At 33.2% G+C, this 23,173-nt stretch overlaps 2 protein-coding genes across 4 annotated transcripts in view; both read right to left on the reverse strand.

The window, feature by feature from the left end:
- Nucleotides 1-430: 430 nt before the first annotated feature.
- Nucleotides 431-14,243, reverse strand: LOC130630335 (DNA excision repair protein ERCC-6-like 2). 2 transcript variants are annotated; one of them, XM_057443802.1, is made up of 20 exons: nt 13,642-13,741; nt 13,387-13,470; nt 13,194-13,231; nt 12,938-13,027; nt 12,777-12,865; nt 11,667-11,795; nt 11,429-11,491; nt 10,338-10,529; nt 9,478-9,638; nt 8,915-9,045; nt 8,438-8,521; nt 8,072-8,220; nt 7,335-7,448; nt 6,639-6,821; nt 5,413-5,558; nt 5,093-5,288; nt 4,364-4,579; nt 3,117-3,324; nt 2,639-2,790; nt 431-2,058 (listed from the first exon to the last, which is right to left on the reverse strand). In XM_057443802.1, exons 5-20 carry the CDS (start codon nt 12,777-12,779, stop codon nt 958-960), a joined length of 3,228 nt encoding a protein of 1,075 aa, XP_057299785.1. In that variant the 5' UTR covers nt 12,780-12,865; nt 12,938-13,027; nt 13,194-13,231; nt 13,387-13,470; nt 13,642-13,741; the 3' UTR covers nt 431-957. The 2 variants fall into 2 exon arrangements, with proteins under 2 accessions (XP_057299785.1, XP_057299784.1); XM_057443801.1 differs by lacking the exon at nt 13,387-13,470 and having other exon boundaries at nt 13,642-14,243.
- A 3,593-nt stretch (nt 14,244-17,836) lies between these two features.
- Nucleotides 17,837-23,173, reverse strand: part of LOC130630334 (RB1-inducible coiled-coil protein 1-like) — a 43,346-nt gene continuing 38,009 nt past the window's right edge. For both annotated transcript variants that reach the window (XM_057443799.1, XM_057443800.1), the window contains exons 22-25: nt 19,790-19,917; nt 18,965-18,983; nt 18,451-18,502; nt 17,837-18,272 (exon numbers count right to left, since the gene is read on the reverse strand). In XM_057443799.1, coding sequence (XP_057299782.1) covers nt 18,201-18,272; nt 18,451-18,502; nt 18,965-18,983; nt 19,790-19,917 — 271 coding nt within the window. In that variant the 3' untranslated portion in view covers nt 17,837-18,200. The remainder of the gene's footprint in view (nt 18,273-18,450; nt 18,503-18,964; nt 18,984-19,789; nt 19,918-23,173) is intronic.

Below are 23,173 nucleotides of genomic sequence, written 5' to 3' on the forward strand. Positions count from 1 at the left end.
GTATTATGATAAACGACGATGATTAACGCGAATCGGAGAATTGCATCGTTCTGTCACCTAACAATGTATTTTTTAATGGCATCCCATATGCAACACGAAAAAGTTTAGTTTGCGCCCGTGCCCAATAAGCCCTTGGGAAAATGCGAAAAATTATTTGGAACTTACTCCAGTGAATTTATTTGATAGCACGACTTATACTGGGCAATTTTATTACCTCTAGTGAACTTTTTTTACTTTTTGGTCTTCAAAATACGCACCTATATTTATTTTCTAAACTTCATACGAGACAATTTTAACGCGGTATTAAGTGTGCCGTTCGAAAAATGACAACAGAGCAGAATTTGTTTCTGGAACCAGTCAGCTCAAATTCCTCACATTTTTAAGAATAAGAAAATTTAAGAAAGTTGAGATGCGAAGAACTACATTGAATAAAGCCCTGTTTCCACTAGAGCTGAGAACCACAAAAAATAGCAATACAAAAACACACTACACAATAGATAAAACTGTAAAATTCTAATATAAAATATATACATATATATATACATAAATATTAAAATTTATATTACACATATTTACATAATTATTAAATATACACCAAAAATGAAAATTCGAAAATTATGACTAAACCATCAGTAAAAAACATCAGTAGTTAAGGCAGGCTGCCACCCTTTTTATCGAGTCAAATTTGAAGAGCTTTGATGAGGACATCAACCTTTTTTGACAGTAAAACGAGGAGATCTGAGAACATATTCTTATTTTTTCCAACAAATTAAGAATATTTAAGGAGATTTTTTTTGTAAAGAACAAATTGCTCCTGCGTAGTATATGTATTCTTTTTTTAAAATAAAAACATGCGACAAGCTGTAAAATATAAATTCAGAAAATTTGAGAAAGCGTGGCGTGAGAGCCACTATAAAAAGCTACTATAAAAAAGACACCCTTAAGAAATTCACCAAGTTAACATCCGGACATGAGGTCGTCTAGGACTGAATAGCTCGTACCTTGATGATCAGGCGAAGAGATCTTATGGTTTGGCAAAATACTACTTTCTAAAAGCTCATCTAACACCGAAATTTCGCCTTGATTGTTCATATCATTACCTTTAAAAGACACGGCGAACTTACCTACAGAGGAGTCAAAAGTGTTCATCACCGCAGTTGTTGAAGCTGATTTTAATGGACTCAAATAACTTGTCGAGTTCGAGCATAATTTCAAAGGTGGCTTTTTGATTGATTTCTCTTCTAATTCTGAGTCTGAATAATGACTTCTAAACACTTCTTTTTCTTCATTGGGCGTCGAGAGAAGCTCATCTAAAACCGTCGGGCTGTGATTGGTAAAGTTAAGAGGTGCAGGTATATAGGAAGAATTCTCCGACCGTGTCATTGCAATATCCTCATGATTCGTATCAACAGCTCCAAATTCCATAGTTTCCAGGTTTTTCCTCTCATTCTCCTTTTCAACCACTTTAAATTTCATCTTTGGAGTGGACGTTGCTACTTTGCCAATAAACAACCATTTTTTTTTACTTAGTTGATCATCAGAATCACTCTCACATATTTCATCATCAGAAACATTCAAATCGCGCATATATTTTGCATTGAAATTGACTTTCAGTGATTTTTTGCTATTTCTGCGTTTTTTACTTTTGTCGCTGACCAAACTCGTAGCCCTCTTAGCAAAAGGTTTTCTTTTTCTCTCAACAAGGGTTGGCTGAAGTTTCTTCTTGCTGTGGTCAAATATTTGATCAAAGGAGGAGACCGATTTCACTTCCGGGTTTCTTTTTACGTAAAATGCCATTAACATCTTTTTCCACTCTCTACTATCCGAATTCAAAACATGTGAAGCAAACTCCTTCACAGAGTTGAAACCGTGTTCTTGCGCCATTTGATTAAATTGCATCTTTTGTATGGCAGGAGGAGTGGAGCCTATAATGAACATATCAGTGCCGACCCTTTCAAAAATACCTGATGACGTCACAGGTTGTTTCGTCGTGTTTGGAGCATCTTGTTGGTTGTGTAGAGACGCTTGTGAGTGGATGTTTTGACTCTCGTCACTTTCCTAACAGACAAATAGAGAAATAAAAAGAACAGAATATAGTATTTTGGAAGCGCTCAGTTTTTACTCTTCCTAGTCCCTAACAAAAGTTTTAAAACATTAGAGATTTTTTTTTATTGCTAGGTCAAATGTCTTGTCTGTGGTAAAAACGTAATCGGTTTCATTCCTGTATAAAGGTAAGAACTTTTGTATTATATTTCCGACAGTTTTTTTAATTTTTCCTTACTCAAGGCATCACTGTTTCGTTCTCTGTATCATTGACGGGATCATTGGCTTCTGTAAAGTCATCAAAAAGAAGTGAGCCCATAATTATATCGTTTACCGGCACTTTGTACAGCCACAGCGACACTTCACTGACGTATTTGCTGAATTCACAGAATAATTATAATAATAACGGAATAAAAAGTTTGAAATAGATGTATTAATTCTTTTGTCTGTATGTCAATGTTTAACAATTTCGATACAACCGCAAATTAAAATGCGCCGAATTTCGTGATTATGCTTTAACCGCGAAATTAAAATGCCCGCGAAAATTAAATTAAAGTACATTAAAGTAAAGTATTCAATTTGATTGGTCGCTTACTTCTATATCCTGCTCATCATTGGCCAACTGTTGAGAATGAACATCATTCCAGAAGACGTCATGCACGGCACGTTTTGATATTTCTCCTTCTCTCTTACTGCTTCCAACAACTGACTTTGTTGAGTGAACGAAAGATACTCCTCCACACCTGTCTGCAACATGAAGGGGAAATATAGTAAAATGCGCACACGTAAAAAAAACTGGTAGTTGGCCACCTAGAAAAATTCAAAGCCAGAAGAAATTGATAATTTTTCAGTTTAAAGAGCAAATGGTTATTAACAAAATTTTGTTAGAAGGTAAAAACGAGTTTAAAATACACCAACAAAAATAACAACATAACAGCAACAACACCACCACTGCCAACAACAACAACAACAACACAACAACAATAACAACAAACAACAACAACAGCAACGTGCATATCACAAAAAACCTTAAGGTCCATTCCACCACTAGAAATCAAAAACGAATTTCTTACCAAGAATATTTGTGTACAAATGCTGACTTTTCGATTTAACAAAAGTCTTATCGTCGTCTTTCTTATCCGGGCATGACTCCATGTTATAACACACTAAAGGTGGGTTAAGCAAGACAACATCGTCATCAGCCACATCTTCAATACACTGAGATGCTTGCAGTTCGAAATTATCAGCACATGTAGCCGTCTCATCAACTCTTTCGTTGTTCTAAAAGTGAGAATGCAGTTTGAGATTACACGTGAACAGTTTTCTATACGAATAGTCTCCTTCGTTACAGTATTCTTCAAATATTTCTCTCGTTTATTCTTACTATGTTCCTACCATGACTGCAGCCTGGCATGCAACATTATCATTATTAAAATATTCTTTAGGACATTTGGTAGCTAATTAAAAAACAGTGCCTTAAGGGAATTAAATTTTGTAAAACTGCAATGTTATCACAAACTGCAATGTTATCACAATCTGCAATGTTATCACAATCTGCAATGTTATCACAAACTGCAATGTTATCACAAACTGCAATGTTATGACGATCTGCAATGTTATCACAAACTGCAATGTTATGAAAATCTGCAATGTTATCACAAACTGTAATGTTATCGCAATCTGCAATGTTATCACAATCTGCCATGTTATCACAAACTGCAATGTTATCACAAACTGCAATGTTATCACAATCTGCAATGTTATCATAATCTGCAATGTTATCACAAACTGCAATGTTATCACAAACTGCAATGTTATCACAATCTGCAATGTTATCACAATCTGCAATGTTATCACAAACTGCAATGTTATCACAAACTGCAATGTTATCACAATCTGCAATGTTATCACAAACTGCAATGTTATCACAAACTGCAATGTTATCACAATCTGCAATGTTATTACAATCTGCAATGTTATCACAATCTGCAATGTTATCACAATCTGCAATGTTATCACAAACTGCAGTGTTATCACAATCTGCAATGTTATCACAAACTTCAATGTTATCATAATCTGCAATGTTATCACAAACTTCAATGTTATCACAAACTGCAATGTTATCACAAGCTGCAATGTTATGACAAACTGCAATGTTATGACAAACTGCAATGTTATGACAAACTGGTAACACTAGTCACTCTTACATGTAGAATAAAAGGCTGAGACTGAGCTTATTCTCAGGATATTCTTAATTTTTAAGGAAATTTTAGCTGCAAGCGTGTGTTACAGAAGAAATACGACCAGCGAGACGAATTACCTTTGGTTTTACATGTTCATACTTTGCTACTACGACACCATTCTCAATATGTTTGACTTTATTGAACGTATCCTGCGCAAAACTGCTGTTGTGATTTTTACTGAACTTGAACATGTTGACAAGTCCAAACAGTTCTCCATGGTATCTCTTGTCTCCTGCCACACCCTCGAAATATCTTCTCTCGGTCGACGTTTCAATAGCCGTGTTGGCTAATTGCTAAACGAAATATAGAAAACTATAGCAAATTACTATAGCAGAATGCTATAGAAAAATACTATAGCATAATGCTACAGTTAAATAATATAGCAGAACACTTTAACAGAACACTATACCAGAAGACTATCGCAGAATACTTTAACAAAGTTCTATACTATAACACTATGGCAGAATTATAGCAAAATACTATAGAAGAATTCTACAGCCCTACACCACAGAAAAATATTATGACAGAATACTATATATTATATTCTTCAAACTACACATTATCGACAGAAATAAGATGTACATTGAATTGCTCTAACTTGCCTTTCACATAACACGGTTTCAGATCAGATGGCAGCGAATGGGCTAACAACTCTACATTTTTATGACTGGGAGTGAGGACTTGAACCTGGAACCTTATGATTACAAATACACCACCACTACACCGTATCTGCTATTTTGATATGTTCTCAAACAAACAGGCAAAGAAATGAAAAAAACCGACAATCGCAAAAAGATAAATTTTACCTGTTTATATATTTGTCTTAGATACATATTTTCCTCAATCGTTCCAACCGATATAAACCGATAAACACGCACATCCCGCTGTTGTCCGATACGATAGGCACGATCCTGTGCTTGTTGGTCGTGTGTTGGATTCCACATCGGGTCGAATATAATAACAAAGCTTGCTCCAGTAAAATTTAAACCAAGTGAGCCGGCACTAGAACGCAAAAGATATATTTAAAGGTGTCTTTAATCTTGGGTATTCACATCAGAATTTTTATCTAAAAATGTTGGTTAAGCGAATTTTTTCCAACTCATCGAAACAAATAAATGGATCTTACGTTGTCGATAGAAGACAAATAAATATGGTAGGATCACTGTTAAATTCTTTCATGATCACAACACGTTCAGCGGCATGTGTTTTTCCGTCCAATCTTCTGTAAATAAATCCCCTACTCATAACATATGCTTCCAGAATGTCTAAAAGCTATAAAATTAGTTGTTTATAGAATACACAACTCTCACCAAGCTGTAACTCCGAGCATAATATAAGGCAAGTGATTTTCGCGGTTTCGCGATCGGATTAAAAAAACCGCGAAATTAAAATGCCGCGAAAAACACATTTTTGGCTAACTGCGAAATTAAAATGCACCAAAAAACCCTATTTTTTAGGACCAATGAAAAAAATAGATGATCAAAGCAAAAAAACCTGAATCGCGATATTAAAATGTCGCGAAATCCATGTTTTTCCTTAGCCTGCGAAATTAAAGCGCCGCGAATTTCTTAATTATATTTTAATCGCAAAATTAAAATGCCGAGAAAATTCAATTTTGCCAAAAAAATGCGAAAACTTCCTGCCGCGAAATTTTTTTCCCTTTAAGTACTAAATAGGTTGGAATTTCGAACAATACACACGCACGCATAACACGCACTTCGAACTTGCGATAGCTCATTTTTACATTTCCACAGCGAACTTATAATCTAAAGTTGTTTAGCTAGATCCAAAATCTTTATTAATTTTTTCAATATTTCGGTCCTTTCGGGACGTAACGCGGATTGTTTCGCAAGATATGTAAAAAGTGCAGCTAGCGCATTTTCGAAGTTCTTAACATTGCATACACACCTATCGAAAAGGAACTTTTAAAATCCGCAGAGTAATGGCCAAGTAATATTTTGTTGTTTAACAAAAATCATGTCCAATGTTGCGGACGTGTACGTTACACGTATTTTTATCAATACCTATTTTATGAGCAACTGCACTAAATATGCAAGGTTTCTAAGCAACCTTACTATAAAATATGCAAGGTTGACTTAAAGTAACCAAAATAAGCAATTTTCAAAATTGGTAAAATTTGTGCTAATCAACTGTTAAACATTTTTAGTCCAAATTTAATATCTAGTGCATTTCGGATTTAATTAGAATAAATGTCCAAAATTTTGTCGCATGGAAATGTTTGTAATAATTTTGATACGCACTAGCCTCAGAGCTAGAGACATTCAAACATCAGTACAATAAAAATTAAAAGTAAATGTAAAAACTTAAAAGAGTAAACTTGTTTCTTCTTACTGTGGTAGAGTGAGAAAACAGTAGTATTTTATCTCTCGTCTTCTGCAACACGTTCAACAACTTCTGTAAAACACTCATCTTGCCACAAAACACAGGATCAGACATCCCCGCAAAGTTCGGATTCTTGTACAAATTTTCCAAAATGGGAAAGTCTTTGAAGAATTCTTCACAAAGTTGCTTAGACTGCAAAAAAAGAAAAAAAAACAAAAAAACTGAGATAATTAGTGCAAATTTTGGGTACCGTATTACTTTGAATAAACACTCTGATTAAACGCCCCTCTCCCCTTAATGATTAAACAAACGTAATAATAAACGCCTTGTCTAACAAACGCCCCTGTTTATTTGTACCATTACAGTATTTCTAAAAAAATTATCAATCGAAATGTCCTGGATTTCAGAACTAACGACAAGCGCCCTTCTTTTGCGTAGGTTAATAGTTAATATTGTAAAAAAATAGCAGGAAAGATGTGCTAATATTGTTTTTTCTAATTCCAGCCAAAATTATTTATACTTTCCCAATAAGATTTTTTTTTCTTTGAAATTCAACCAAATCCGCTATCTTTCAATTCACTAACTTTTTCTACCTAAGGAACAAGGAAGCGACAGGCAAAGGGCCAGTTGTGTATGCAAACATTCGTAAATATGAATAAAAAACTAGTATTACTGAGGCAGAATCAGTTAGAAATATGATCTCACCAAACTCTTTTGTGTTTCACTTTGATTATGATGAGGAAGTAACAACGCCGCATGATTTGAAATTTTTAACAACAACTGCAAGTGCCTAAACATTTCTTTTCGTTTTTCGAAATACTAAAATAGAAAATTTGACACATATTTAACCCTTTACTGGGAAAGGACGCCATATGGCATTCGCAGGGATAGTAGGGGCGAATTACCCTGTAGTGTCATTGCGCACAATTAAATGTGTGGGATATAAAGTGGCTTTCCAACGTGATAACTCTTTTAATGTGATTTTGGAATGCGTGAATATTCACATAAGATAACTCGATTTATCTTAAGATAACAACTTATCAGAGAAATATTTTAATATTTTTTTATTGAAAGTAACACTAACGACTGTGCTGCCTTTGATGTTAGCGCTACCCTAAGCTAACTAAAGTTATCTTAAGATTGCGAGAAGACTAGAGATTTCTAAATTTCTAAAAACGCGCTTTAGAATTAAGCACGCGGGAAGTATGGAATATTGCCCAACTTGGTTAATTATTTGAAGAATTACCGATACTTGGTGTTTATGTCTAGACGCTAACAACAAAACTCTTGGCTTAGTAGTAAGTACCTGCGACACAAGAAAAAAAAAGGTAATGAAAGTAACTGCCTTATAGGTCATACCTTCAAACAACATTGTCTAGCTTAAAAACATACAGGTCATAGTTTAAGGCAACATTATCTAGCCTAAAACATATAGGTCATGCCTTTAAACAACATTGTCTAGCTTGTAATCCACTTTCACATCGACATACTTCATCGATCCCTAACAACATTTTAACTTTCGGTAACTTCAACACAGCTTCGTATATTGAAACTTGAAGATCAGACAACGAACAAAATACAATCTTCTCATCTAAGAAAATGAAAAAAACGTATGTATTTCCGCAATTATTATTTTAGTTGGTTTTTTATGTGATGCAATACGTAAACAAAAAGTCACCATAAGTGTACAGTAATTTTGGGAAACAATTTCATCCATTTGATAAATGGAAATTAGAATACGAGAATTCTTAAGTCCCCCACCTAATATATGGTAAAAAAAAACGGGACAAAATATCGAAGGATCAAACCTTTGGCGGGTAATTGATCTTGGATCATATCTTTCGTCCGTCTCATTAACCACTGGTTGTGAAGCAAGACTAATTCTTGCTGTCCTAGAAACAAACAACAAAATGGTAGCTTTAGCAATCAATGTGTGAGATATCAGTAAAAAAGCTAGAAAGCAAGCAGGTTAGTGTAGATATGAAAAACAACTTTATTCACAAAAATATTAGATCAAATAACACAATCTGTAATAGGTATATACTTTGGTTTTTTAAACACGTCATTCCGTGATGCGCGGTACATGGCGGCATGTTTAATACTTTTTGCACGGCAGACGAAACTGAAAATTATTAACACGACTGATGTCATACTAAGAGCATGAAATGTACTTTCAACTTTGAAGAAGTCTAAAAACTTTTATTTTCTTTCCCTAAGAAAGAACCTCAATTCATTAGACTGAAATTGTAAATATTTTTTACTTGAAAAAAAATTATTTAACCTACTTTTTCTAGCAGTTGCCAGTTCTCGTTTCGTAGCATTAAAACGTTGACCCAAATTTATTGTGCGTGCAAATTTTTCATCGAATTCATCCAACGTACCAAGACAACCTGGATTGGCCCAATCTAACAAACACCTAAGAAACGCATCAAACATCGCATACTCTCTCAAAGTAAACAAGCAATTCAAAAAAAGATTTCCTTCCTGTCTTCAAAATCAACTGCTGTTTTCTTGGATTCTAAGAAAATATTACAACTTTTTGAATTTGACCAAATAAAGTATAATTTCCCTAATTTGAATCAAGCAATAAAATCTATGCGAAAAACAAACTAGATGCGTGTCTTATATGTACAATATATGACGAAAGAAAACAAAAAATATAGGTGCTGGCTCTACACAACAGCAGAATCAAACATTTGGAGATAAAAAATGATTTTCTCGAATCTCTGGACTTATTTCTGTTTCCACATGACGCTTTTAGTTTTTTTTCTGACTTCGTCATAAAATTTCCAGGATTTTTTTTTTGACCACTAAGATTCATGATGTATCAAACATACAGGTAACATACCAAAATTCTTTCAAACTATTCTGCAGTGGCGTTCCGGTGAGACCGATTCGACACGACGTATTCAGCTGTTTCGCCGCCTTAGTTACAAGTGCCGTTGTTTCTTTTATACGATGTGCTTCATCGAATATCACTGCTGACCATTTTATCATGCAAAGTGTTTCCTAAAATATTAGTTTGATGTGCGTAAATTTTTAAGGGTAATAAGATAGACGTGACGACAAGCCGACGATAGACTTGACGACAAATCAACGGCAGACGTGACAACAAACCGACGATAAACTTGATAACAAGCCCATAATAGACTGGACGACAAGATAACGATAGACTTGACGACAAATCAACGATAGACGTGACAACAAGTCGACGATAGACTTGACGACAAGTTGACGATAGACTTAACGACAAGCTGACGATAAACTTGACGAAAAACTGACGATAAACTTAAAGACTAGCTGACCATAGACTTGGCCACAACCTGACGATAGACTTAACGACAAGCTGACGATAGACTTGACGACAAGCTGACGATAGACTTGACGACAAGCCGACGATAGACTTGGCCACAAGCTGAGAGAGGCTTGACGACAAATGAACGATATACGAAACAACATGTCGACAAGCTAACGATAGAATTTGACGACAGGCCCACAATAGACTGGAAGAAAACCTGACGATTGACTTGACGAAAAGGCCGACGAAAGACTAGAAAACAACCTGACGACAGATATGATGACAAGGCGACAATTGACTAACGACAAGCCGACGACTCCACAACCATATGCATTAGGTTTTCACACTAGTTACATCGTTGGCAAGAAAAGCACGTAAAAATCAAAATAAATTTACGAAAAACTTCTTACGATATAGATTCTCATCGTTTCGTGCGTAGTTAACACAACTTCAAGTTTGCCTTGCTCAACCAGATCAATAACTTCATCTTTACTCTTTCTGTGAAATTTACCCGTTTTGAAATACCCCCATGTGCTTAACTCGTCTAACCAGTTATATAACACTGAAGTAGGTGCAACAACCAGAAATATATAGTTTGGCATCTAAAAAAAATAAATTGTAGTTGTCAAGTTATTCTAGGCCGTGAAATAAAGGCAGAGATAGAAATTAGCTATTAAAGCGGATTTTCCGTTAGAGATATGGTATAACTTGTAATACTGGTAAATAGCATGATACGCATTTTTCAGGCTTAAAAGGCTCAAGAGAAACGTTCGGTCACGTAAACTTAGTAAGCATTCTCTTACATAGTTTCTACGAGTTTTCTGGCAGAGCTTAAAAATTCGATTTTATTTATGGAATTAAATTGGGTTAGAGAGCGAAAAATATTTTCTAACAAAAAAAAAAAATTAAATAAGTGAGGTGTAATTGCAGAAAACAGCGTAGTCATAGTGCAGGACATTATTACCTGGGTTCTCATTTTTTTTATAGCGTTCTCAAAATTAAGAAAATTGGAAGACTTTTGCTAAACATTTCCCGACAATTTTCGAGATTTTCAAAATTCGATTTGATGAGACATTAAAGGCAATGTGATGGGAAGAACGAATTATTGCTAAACCCATGCAGATTTCATATTCACTTTTTTTAAAATAATAAAAGGGTAAAAAATACATGTAAAGGTTTGTAAAACTCAAAAGTTAAAAAAATCTCTTTTTAGGGTTTTGAGGAGACTTTTGAGAAGAATTCAGTAGAGGTGGCACATATAACGCACACTAGCAAAAATATATCTATTTCAGAACTTTACCAAGGCTACTCAAGCACTCTTAACAAAGGTGCCAATCTCAGCTTTTCAGCAATAAAAAGTTTGCAGTTTCCTAGCAGCAAACTTTTTTGGGACAGATATTTCGGGACGTTTTACAGTTGTACCGAGAAACTTTGTAAATTTCATGACTTTTACAATTATTTAGTTTTAAACGTTGAATGCAAAAATAAATTGGTATTAAACCTTCTTTGAGTCCGCTTCCTTATAACCAGTTTTCTTTAACACAGCTGCAAACAAAGAGATGACCTAAACAAAATGTAAAACTTCTTATACTCGTAAGAATAAAAAAAAAGTATTAGGATTTTCGAATATTTTTAAAAAATATTTTTTAGTGCTCATTTTTTTGTATATTCATTAGTAATATATTTTGGATACAAGAATCTAATAAATAAACAAATTTAGAGCATTAACCGTCACAAACCTGAATTGTCTTCCCCAGTCCCATATCATCAGCAAGAATACATCCATTGTTTTCTTTGAAATGTTGCCATAGAAACATAACACCGTCTCTCTGATACTCTCTCAGGTATTGGTTTATTGATGCAGGAACCTAAGAAAAAAAAGGGAAAACAGAGACATCATTTTGCATGTATTAAAATTGTGCGATATATAGTGGAGATGTGCAATATATAGTGAAGATGTGCAATATATAGTGGGGATGTACAATACATAGTGAAAATGTGCAATACATAGTGGAGATGTGCAAAATATAGTGGAGGTGTGCAATAAATAGTTGAGATGCGAAATAAATAGTGGAAATGCGCAATAAATAATGAAGATGGGCAATAAAAAGCGGAGATGTAATAATTACCAAAAAAAATATCAAAGTTTACTTAAACATTTTTACACTTACAACATGGTTTGAGAGAACAGATTTACAAGTAAGTGACGAAGCATGAATGCAGTAAACAAAGTGGACACAGATTTAAAAGTTCGTAATTTAAGGGGTTTTAAGTAGAATTAAGGAGGCTTTTGAGTCAAATTTTTGGGGAAAACAATAAAACAAAGTATAAAAGCCACTTAATAATATACATTTTGCTAAGATTTTAGGAGGAAATAAAGTTACTACTCATCAAGCCTTTTCTTGTTTTAATGTCAGAAAAGCTGTTCATTTCGAATTAAAGTGATTATAAATTAATTCTACCATCCTGTTGCAAGATAAAAATATGCTCAATTTTTTTTATCACATAATATTTGATGTCATCATAAATAGATTTTAGGAGAAACGTGAGCCTAAATTTTAGGATATGTAGAAGATTCTAAAATGGTCTCTATTTTTTTGGGTTACTTAGGAGATTTTAGGTGTGGAATGCTGGTAAAAATAAACGATATGGCTCCACAAGTGACAATTGAACATATGAAATAAATGGAAAATGTGATTTGTATAATGGTAGAAGAATCGTCATTCTGTTGTTCATGATGCTTATTTATATACGCTCAAATAAAAATGACGCAAAAAATAAATTTTGTAACAAGATAGTAAACACGAAGGAAAAGTAAGAACACAGAACCAAATGTTTTATTGACTGACCATAAAATCACCATCAAGAATAAATGTGGTCTTGGGAGAAGTTGGTTCAACGGTCAATGATGGCTTCTGCACAGCAAATTCATCTGCATCTAATAACATAAATTTTTTCAGTTCAGGGCTTGATAAAACCAATTATAACATATTAAATATTTTAAATTTACCTTTAATGGTATTTTGTTTTCTTGGACTTTTAACTCTTTTAACAGCTTGTTTCTTCAGTTTGAATAATTTATATCTTTTAAAACCGTTGCCTGAGTCAAAAAATGTAAATTGAATGTGAAAAAAAGCAAAATATAATTTGCCACTAAAACGTCATAGCCTTCATAATTCAAGTAGAAATTTTTAACAAAAACTCATGTTTTCGCAAATTGTAAACAAACATTCTCACAACAAAAGATAATTTTAATTTTTATTTACCATTTTCGTCTTCATCACTGGAATCTGCATAATATTTCCTAAAAGGTAAATTGTTAGGACCTACATTTTGAAACTAGATAAAAAGATTCCAGAATTGCATACACTCTTATTACAGTGCAACATCGATATTCAGGATGTTAAAAAAGTTACTTTTTTATAACCCATAATTAAAGCTCAAAAATATTTTTCTAACCATTTCAATCTGTATACTGTATACTTTGTACTCCTTCTGTTTTATTGCATGCAAAATTGTAAGTATCGTCCTCATATGGTTCACCTAATACAATTAAGTTGTTACAGGCATTTACATTAATTTCCTTTGTGTTAATTTTGTGCCTCCTTTAATTCCCTGAAATAAGGAAAATTTGTGGTCTAATACCTTATTCAGAAGTTCTATTTAAATTACATAGTATTCTTTATATTTTTAATCATCGATATGTGCTCTTACGTTAAGTATCTGTCTTTCTCTGCATATAAATTGCACTCCATCATAGAGGGAATAAAATCAGTGCTGGTATTTTATTGGCTTGTGTTATATTCCACTAAAAGGAAAGGGTAAAATAAATAAATAAGTCAAGAGAGGGAGAGAAGAATTAATTGATAGCATTAAAGTGGAGTGTATACTCCAAAAGCTAGCAATGTCCGCCTTATCTTCTGTAGTCAAGCTAATCCGCTTGCTTGGACACTTTATCAAATCAACACACTTGTCTGGTATATTTAGCTTTTGTATCTCGTTGCATAGATTGACAAAAGTGTTGTGAATGCTTTAAAAATGTATTCTTTATAACAAAAACCATAAATTGGTATTTCAAAAATACAATATAAATAAATATATATAAACCAACATCAAAAATATATGATATAGTGTGAAATAATGGTTTTTATACTTAAATATAATAAATCTTATAAAAAGAAACGTACTGGAGTAAATGACCCAAACAAAAAACAGTATAAAAAACAAAAACCTTTAAAATAAACATAATGTATGAGAAAAAAAGAACTAACAAAATTGGATAACAAAAATATGTAATTGAATACATTCCACATTACACTAAGCCCTCTGGCCTAACTTGACCACCGTCAACCACAATTTCTTGACCAGTAATAAAACTTGCTTCTTGAGAAGCTAGAAATAAAACAGTATGTCCAATATCTTCTGGTGTTCCTGAAGAAAGATGAACGGATAAACTATTACTTCAACCATAAATAATACACAACAAGCAAACTAATTTGTTGCAAAAGATAGACAACGAATTTAGAAAACTAAACTTTTACTCAAATTAGCTAAAAATTCTTCGTCAACTGTAAGAGTTTAAAGGTCCAAATAAAGTCATAAACCAGTTGAATCAACAGTTGATTTTAGGTTGATATATAATATGTAATAAATAATATTTCAAAATTAAGGCAAATATGTAATAGATCGTATTAGACTTCGCTAACTAACAGAAGAACAAACAAAAGTATTGACAGACATTTTCTGTAGGTCTTTTTCTCTGACTGTTATTAAAATGACCTATTTTACCAGGACTAAATCAAATTTCCCAAATTTTTCCAAGATATTTAGTAAGATTTTTATTGTATCATTAGAAGAAGACATAAAAGTCTATACACACTATGGAATAAAATTTTGATTCGTCTTCAAAGTGTTTATGTACACGTGGATTACCTGAAAAGTAAGTATTTCACAAAACTACGGAGATTTTGCACATAATTAAGGAAGATATTGTAGGGTTATGATCACAACAATACTAGACCATAATTTTATGAAAAAAAAATTGACAGCAAAATGTTTTTTAGTTTCGGACCAATTTTTGAAATGGTGTTTACACTAATGGAACGGTAGTTTTATTTTTTAACAGACGCCGAGTGAAAGCAGTTTAATAACAGGAAATCGAAAATGCGCTAATTCCTGTAAATGTCAGATCCGGCCGGTATATTTGAACGTATACAAAGAAAGTATCCGGGGAAGAAGCTCACTTTCCGACCTATTTCTAAAATACTTGTTCCACCTATGAACACACGAGACTTGTAGGTTTCAGAAATAGTATCAATTTCAATTAGACCCTGGATCAAAACAGTTTAATCGCCCGAAACGGGATACTCATGGATTTCCGTAAATCCTAGACTTGGCCGGTACAATTCAATAGGAAGTAAACTCAATTTCCAAAAGATCTTTAAAATGCGGTTTTCCCCATTGAAAAGGATGAGGCTTGTAGTTTGCAAAAATGGTATCACTTTTTGATCAGACAACGAGTGGAAGCAGTCCAATCGCTGGAATCCAATAATGCGCGGATTTCCGTAAAAGTTAGGTCCAGCCGGTATAGTTGAATGTATAATACAAAGTAAGCACCTGGGGAGTAAACTCACTTATTGCTCAATTTTTGAAATGCTATTTTTCCCAATGGAGTGCATATCCTTGTTGTTTGCAAAATAGAAATATCATTGTTGATCAGTCGCTGAGTGGAAAAAATTATAAAAAACAATCAAACACCTAATCTTTTTAATGGTATTGATTTTTTCATATCTTCTATATAGCCACCCCCAATCTTCATTAAGCCTTCTGTTAGTACATTTCCTGGAAGAACAGAATTGACAGTGATTTGAAAAGGTGCCAATTCAACAGCAAGCGACCGTGCATAACCAACCTAAAAACGTCAAGAACGCACCTGCATATTCTACATGTGTAGCTACAAGAAAAGATTACAAGTCTAGGGAATAGTAAATGCAATAGTGGCATATTTATTTAGAGTTGTAACAAAACAGTCGTTTTTTAGTTAATGGGTTGGTATTGGTAAGTAATACTTTTTTTTAAAAAAAACATTTCATTTCCATTTTAGCGAGCATAATTATTACGGTCAAAAATATTTTAGTATAGTCCATTCGGTTACGACAAACTATTCCTTAAGGATGGCCTAACAAAAAAGAAACACATTCTGCACCATTTTTTCTACAAGTAAAGAATAAACGATCTTTGACCTGCCTATGGACTACATTTTATATAGAATATGACAGGTTATCACATTTGCTAAAAAAAGATCAAAATCAATTTACCTGAGCGGACTTTGTAGCACCATACATGGAAAATGCTGGCATACCAGTACACTGTCCAGTAATACTGGATATAAAGATAATCCTACCACTGGTAGATTGTTTCAAGTGCTGCACTGTTGTCTTAACAGCAAATATGGAACCTTTCAAGTTGACATCAATCATGTCATTGATGTACTTTTCATCATACTCCTCTTCACTCACTTCATGCAGTCGGTCGTAAATACCGGCACAGCATACCACGATATCAATTTGCTTGAAGTGGGCAAGGACTTCTTTCACAATATGTTCATGGGCAGAAAAATTACGAACATCACCTTGAATGTAAAGCTTTTCTTTACCTTTTAAACTTGCTACTGCTGCTTCTCCTGAAATACATAACTTGTTACAGATGTTGGAATAATTAATCATACTAGTTAATAAAATTATTTGTTATTTCTAGCTTAAAGATTCCGTGCATGCTTTAGCCTGACTCCATTTGGCTGAAAAACAGAAAGACAGACAGACATCGCCTTTTATTAATCATTAGTTGTTAACCCATGGAAAAATCCAAAATCCATTATGTAAACTTATTTCACAAAAGATGCATTTATTTATAAGCAGCTACCTCAATTAGCACCATTTTAAAATCACTACCTTTTTTAGGGAGCTGATAGTCAAGAGTTCAGATAAATACAGTGTAAGGAATTACCTGACTGAAACAACATCTTGTTAGAATGCAAACAAATGTTTAATTGGTTTATTGCTTATTTTAACAGGGCTTTGTGTGGAGCCACACTAACCAGTTTAGGAGGTTACGAAAATGGTACTATAAAAACCAATTAACAAATTAAAAAACAAATTTCATAATGCACACAAAAAATATGAAAACAGTTTAATTTAAAACACCTTAAACAATGAATCTAATTTGTTTTGCAAATTTACCAAAATCATTAGCTTGAATTTAAAAAATATTAAAATTATTTCTTTTTTTTCAACTCTAGAATAACAACTTTAATTGGTTTACAGGTTATTTTAGAAGGCTTTGTATGGAACCACACTAATTAATTTTTCGAATGAAAGGTAGTCTAGCATCAAATCGACAGGTTTTAATGCTGCATTGGAAAATAAATACAAAGCCTTTAATTGAGGACATAGATCTTGCAAGACCGGCCCGCATCCATTTATAAATAAACAACTCCAACAGATCTGCAATGCGTTCAAACATAGCTAAATAAAATAATACCTTTCTCCTTATCTCTCGATACAATAACAACCGTTGCACCAGCATCTGAGAATGCGCAACTAATTCCTTTACCTATCCCATATGAACCACCATATACAATAGCTACTTTGTTATCCAATCGAAATTTCTCTGACATTTTTTAATAAATGTAACTGTTTGAATGAAAAGAGTAATAGCGGTTGTTGTTATAACAGAAAGTTTCGTTTCTGGTAAAGGATTTTTATGTTACCCACGTGTTTAGGGTGGGTAAATATTGCTAAGCATTTGACACAAAATTTACACACAGTGCAACTTAAAAGCAAAAGACATAAAAATCTATTTTGTCATGTGGCAGAAAGATTGCATAGATTATTGGCAAGAACAAAAAAAGGAAAAAACAAAGAGAAATATTTAACGAAACATTTCACAAAAATATACAATAGAAACAATTTAAAGAATTTTAAATTAGCAAAAAAATCTATTAAAATTAAAAGAAAGGGCAACTTTACTAGCCTTTGAGATATCTCACAACTTGTCAACAATATACGAAAGTACTTGTATACCACTACAAAAGCTTGAACAATATCCTTCATTTTTATCTGATATATTCCTAACTATATATTACATTGAAATCATCAACACTGTATTTTCGTATTTTTTTCACATGCCATTCTTCCTTATCCGAGTTACGTAACCAAGTCAACCCAGTGCATCAGAGCTTCTAAATCCTACGACCAGCGGTTTTACGAATTTTGTCAATTTGTGTAAGGTTTTACATGAATTCTTGAGAAGTACGTGTTTATTGGTAAGTTAAATTTGTTGTTTGACTGAAAGAGCAAAGAAAAAATGGTGTCAAGAACAAGGCCTAATATTTCAATCTATATACAAAATTTAACAATTGTTATTAAAAAACAAAACAAAAAAAAACAGCGAACTTTTTGTAAAATTTTTGATCAAACAACAATAATAAAAAGTGTATGTTCCCGTGGTTTACAAGGTGCTCACCTTTTTAGCAAGACAATATTCTTTTTCAGTGATATAAGCAAATAACCACGGTCTAAAAAGAGCAAGGTAAGATTTGAAATGACGTCATCTTTGGTTGCTATTGGTACTATATTAATAAGGAGCAAGTAGGGGTCCCAATGGAAACTAAGCTTCTTTTTTTGGATACACTCACTGAAATAGACCGGGCGCACTCAAGGTAAAATTGGAGATTTGAGGAATTTATACCCTTATAGCTTTATATTATGCCCTTTTTAGAAGAACATAATATCTTCCAAAAAAATTAGAGATTTAAGGAGATTTTGATATTTTTCCAACGGAAGTAAAAATATTTTCGAGAATTGTGATTTTAAATCTAACAATTTGAGTAGTTTTTAGGAGCTTTTTCAAAAATCAAAAGCATCTAGAAGTTCTTAGGATTGAAAACCCTGTAGACAACTTCTGCAAAAATTGGTTTACAAAATAAAAAAACCCCAAGAAAATAACAAAACCACAAGGCTATTTATTGAATGCATACCTCCTTTCACTTGCTGTACCTAAAAATGTAAATGGAAAAATAAAATGTAAAAATCCAAAGCAAAGGAGATCTATTCACAAAGGTTTTTTTTCTAGAACACAAATAGAGTCCATTAACTAAAACCAGGATGACCAAACAATTAAAAAAATTCAATTCCCTCATGTGACACTGATTTTGAGCAAACCATTTTTTGGAAAAACTTAATGAAATGTCAGACACATTTGAATGGTAATTTATCTTTTTATCTGGAACATATAACTTCTTGCTGTAATTTGTTTTCAAATGCTTACTCAAATCAAATTAAATAACTGGCTCCTAAAAACCATAATGTTGTCCTTACAATAAATTTAATTTCCTGGCATTGTCCTCAGTTGGGGTACAAATTAACTTTTAAACTTTTGTGAGTCATAGCAAAAATGTTTAATGGTTTTGTGTATTTTCTTTAAAATGTTTAATTACAATCTGTTAAATAGATCTAGGAGGACAATTAATTCTTCCAATACTAGTGACACACAGCTGGGTTACCATTTTTAAAAGACTAAATCTCAAAATCTAGTTACTTTTGAAGGCACTCCGGCTCAGTTTGCTTGCAAAATAGACTGAATTCTGTGCAAGTTCAAGTGTTTCAGGGCTGCCTGACTAAATGTAAAGCCTCACAGTGCAAAACTTGTAAAAAAGTTTTTTTTAAAAAGAGTGATGTACAACTTTTTAGCTGTAAAAGGGTTAAAGGAATTACAAGTAAATAAAATAACAAATTAAAACAATTTGACAAAAAAAATCTATTTTGGTCGTGAGCATAAAAAAAAGAAAGTAAAAAGAACAAACCTAATGTTTCAGCTAATGTTTTGAAGGACTCGGGATGCAAGAAATATTTCTCCTCTGCCAAATTCAATGCTGTGTATTGATTTATTGTGTCATCGTAACACAAAATGATAAAACTACCAACATTCAAACTAAAAATACGAAAATAGCTACTTTGACCTTTGTGTACTTGTTTGTGCGTATTTTCCGGTAAATAACCCGCTGGTTATAATTTGATTCTTACGACATCCATAAGTTTAAATCTTCTGTCATTTATTGTAAAATAAAAGTTTATATATTTACTAGTGTAAGCAAGTCCAGGTTTTCTGACAGAATCTTTTGTGCGTTGTTTTTCGTTTTTCGTTAAGGTTGTTAGTTGTAGTACTAACAAACTTAGGGGCGTTCACATATTAAGTAATCAATTTTTTGTCTATTTTCTACTCCCCCTTCCACCATGTAATCAGTCGCAATCATTTGGTTGACCCCCCTCTTAAAATTACATCATCGTCTACTTAACCCTGCCCCCCCCCCCCCCTTCAAAAAAACAAAACATACAAGATATAGAATATGGCGAATACAAACACTTTAGATAGTTGATGTTTTGCACACTCATGATAAAATATGCTGGTAATTTTTTTTGATTTGCTTATCTATATTATAATACCCATATATGTCTGTCTGTCTGTCTGTCTGTCTGTCTGTCTGTCTGTCTGTCTGTCACGCAAAATGGTAGCTTAGCTGCGCATTAGCGAGAAGCACGCAATGCGGTATAAAAAGGACGGACAAACCCGTGGATTTTCCACGGGCTAACGACTAGTGTCATTAAACTCCTTGAGCTCTCCCCCTCCCTTGTAATCAAGCGTGAGCAATTTCGATGATCCCCTATCCCTACTTTATTACGTAATATTTGAATGCTCCCTTACACAATTGTGCAGAATGAAACAAAGCAGACATTGAGCAATTCGGACTGTTTAGGGTGGTCTGGGAAGAAAGTACATAAAAGATAACCAGGCTATTTAATAAAGAAAATAGTACCCACGGGAAAAAACGCGTACATATAATTAGAAGTGATTATGTACGTACTCCACCTACGCGATTTATTACTATCTCGCCTGGGGGGATAGTATTTGTTTTTAACTCCTAACTGAAAATTACAATGTCATCATCGAGCTTTTATTACACAATTTTTTTTGGAAAAAATGCCTTGATTCGAACCCTCAACCTCTTGGTTTACGTTCTGACGCCTTATCAGAATGAGCTATTACGCCTTGAGTAAAAATATTTTGAATTCAGTGGCTTTTATATTAATCATTTAGGGAATTAAGGCAAAATGATTTATTGATGTGAAATACAAGTTTTTAAGTTTTTTTTTTTTTTTTGCAAAATGTTTCCTCTCAACGAAAAAAGTTGTGTTGAACTTTCAAGCTCTAAGAATAAGGATTTCATAAGAACTTTTAAGTAGTAGTTTTAAGAAATGACCAAAGGCATGGGACCTAAATATTGCGCATGCAGGTGTCTAATAGGTAAATATAAAAATGATATGTTTTGCTTGCTAAAAGTGTATTCACTTTGCCTGTTACACACATTGTTACAGACACAGCGTATTATTATGACAGCCCAAATTTCTATTCCATTGGTAGTTTTAAGTATTTTTACTTTCGAGAAATGACTAAAGGCTCTTAGAGGTGTGGGACCTAAATATTGCACATGCAGGTGTCTAATAGATAAATATAAAAAGTCAGTAAGTACCATATTCATGCATCAAATTCCTCACGTCAGGAAGAGCTGTAAATCAATTTTTAGGTTGTGTGAAATGATCCCGTTAATATATTTAAAATACATATTGTTGCAGTGAGAATGTGTAATTGACATTGACATGCGAGATAGTTTATGCAGCCCCTGCATCTTGTTTTTTTTTCACACTGTAATGCTGCTTTATATTTATACTAGTCGATAAAGCCCGTGGAAAAATTGAGGCATGATAAAATTGAAAAAGAAGCGTTATTTGAATTTTGATGACGTCAGCAACGCATCCACAAAAAATAAATTAGAACTGCTGATCAAGAAAATGTTTATGATCATGTGCTTTTGATGAGCGGTTAATGAGATATAAGGGTTTTAAAAATTTTGCTGACGTCAGCAATGACCAGTCAAGTCTGTAAAAAGTTTTTTTTAAAACTTGTGTTACGTATAGATCTTGAAACGCTGATCAAGAAAATGTATAGGATCATGTACTTTTGACAAACGGTTGCAGAGATATTAGGGTTTCAAGGTTTTTTGATGACGTCATGTACGGAGGATTCTTTTCTAATGTTTATATACCTTGTAAAATTTTGTTATCTATTTATATCTCAGCAATCACAGTGTGTATGATAAAATGAATTGCAGCAATGGGGAGGAGATAGTTGCATGTGTTTTATTCATTGTTTTTTTAATTGTATTTTTCATATTTTCTTTGATCACCTGTTGGCAGCAAAGATAAAAAAAGAAAATTATCATCTATACATTTAATTTTAACATTTTTTGGTTGTGAAATACATGCCAATAACACCTAGAAATGATACCTGCTATACTGCTCTATTACCAGAAGCAAATTATTTCAATGTGCTCAATGTGATTGCAAAGATATAAATAGATTAGTATTACATTCATCACAAAAGAAAAAATGATCTCCGCAATTGTGTTTTAGAGAGAGCTCGTAATAGGAGCACTGACAAGCAATATAAATCTATATAATAATACGCCAGTTCTGTGTGTCTGTAACAGGCAAAGTGGATATGTTCATTTTCCTTTGATCTTACCGAAATTTTCTTTGAAGTAACCGAAAAATGCATGTCTAATATGTTAAATTTTCTGACATTACGGCGCGACATCAATAACGCTACTTTAACGTCAATATCCTATATTAAATTAATGAATCCGTTACAGTGCACTTGAAACTTTGAGGCCAAATAACTGGAAACGAGGTGCTGACGTCAATGACTTTTCACTGCGTAGGTAACTAGGGACCACCTGCAATCAATTTGGGTAAATTTCCCAAACCTGCGTCCCCAAATCCGTTTCGGAATGGACGGGTTGATGACGTAGGATATTGACGTTAAAGAAAATATGAAAAATACAATTAAAAAAACAATGAATAAGACACATGCAACTATCTCCTCCCCATTGCTGCAATTCATTTTATCATACACACTGTGATTGCTGAGATATAAATAGATAACAAAATTTTACAAGGTATATAAACATTAGAAAAGAATCCTCCGTACATCGTTGTCACACAAAAACACTTGAATATAAATAAAAAGTAGGGTTTATACTTTGTTTTAACCCTAACCTGTTAGTACGGTGTTTTTTTCGTTTTCTGTTTGTTTGTTTTGTTATGTATTTAGGAGAATATCATCAAAATAA

Source organism: Hydractinia symbiolongicarpus, chromosome 2 (genome assembly GCF_029227915.1).
Source record: "Hydractinia symbiolongicarpus strain clone_291-10 chromosome 2, HSymV2.1, whole genome shotgun sequence".
Taxonomy (NCBI): domain Eukaryota; kingdom Metazoa; phylum Cnidaria; class Hydrozoa; order Anthoathecata; family Hydractiniidae; genus Hydractinia; species Hydractinia symbiolongicarpus.

Coding starts and splice junctions, on each gene's coding strand:
- LOC130630335 (XM_057443801.1), bottom strand. CDS start 13,685: ATGATGGAGTGCAATTTATATGCAGAGAAAGACAGATACTTAAC. Junction 5,559..6,638: donor TGTTTTCTCACTCTACCACA/GTAAGAAGAAAC, acceptor CTAATTTTATAG/CTTTTAGACATTCTGGAAGC. Junction 5,289..5,412: donor ATTTGTCTTCTATCGACAAC/GTAAGATCCATT, acceptor TTTGCGTTCTAG/TGCCGGCTCACTTGGTTTAA.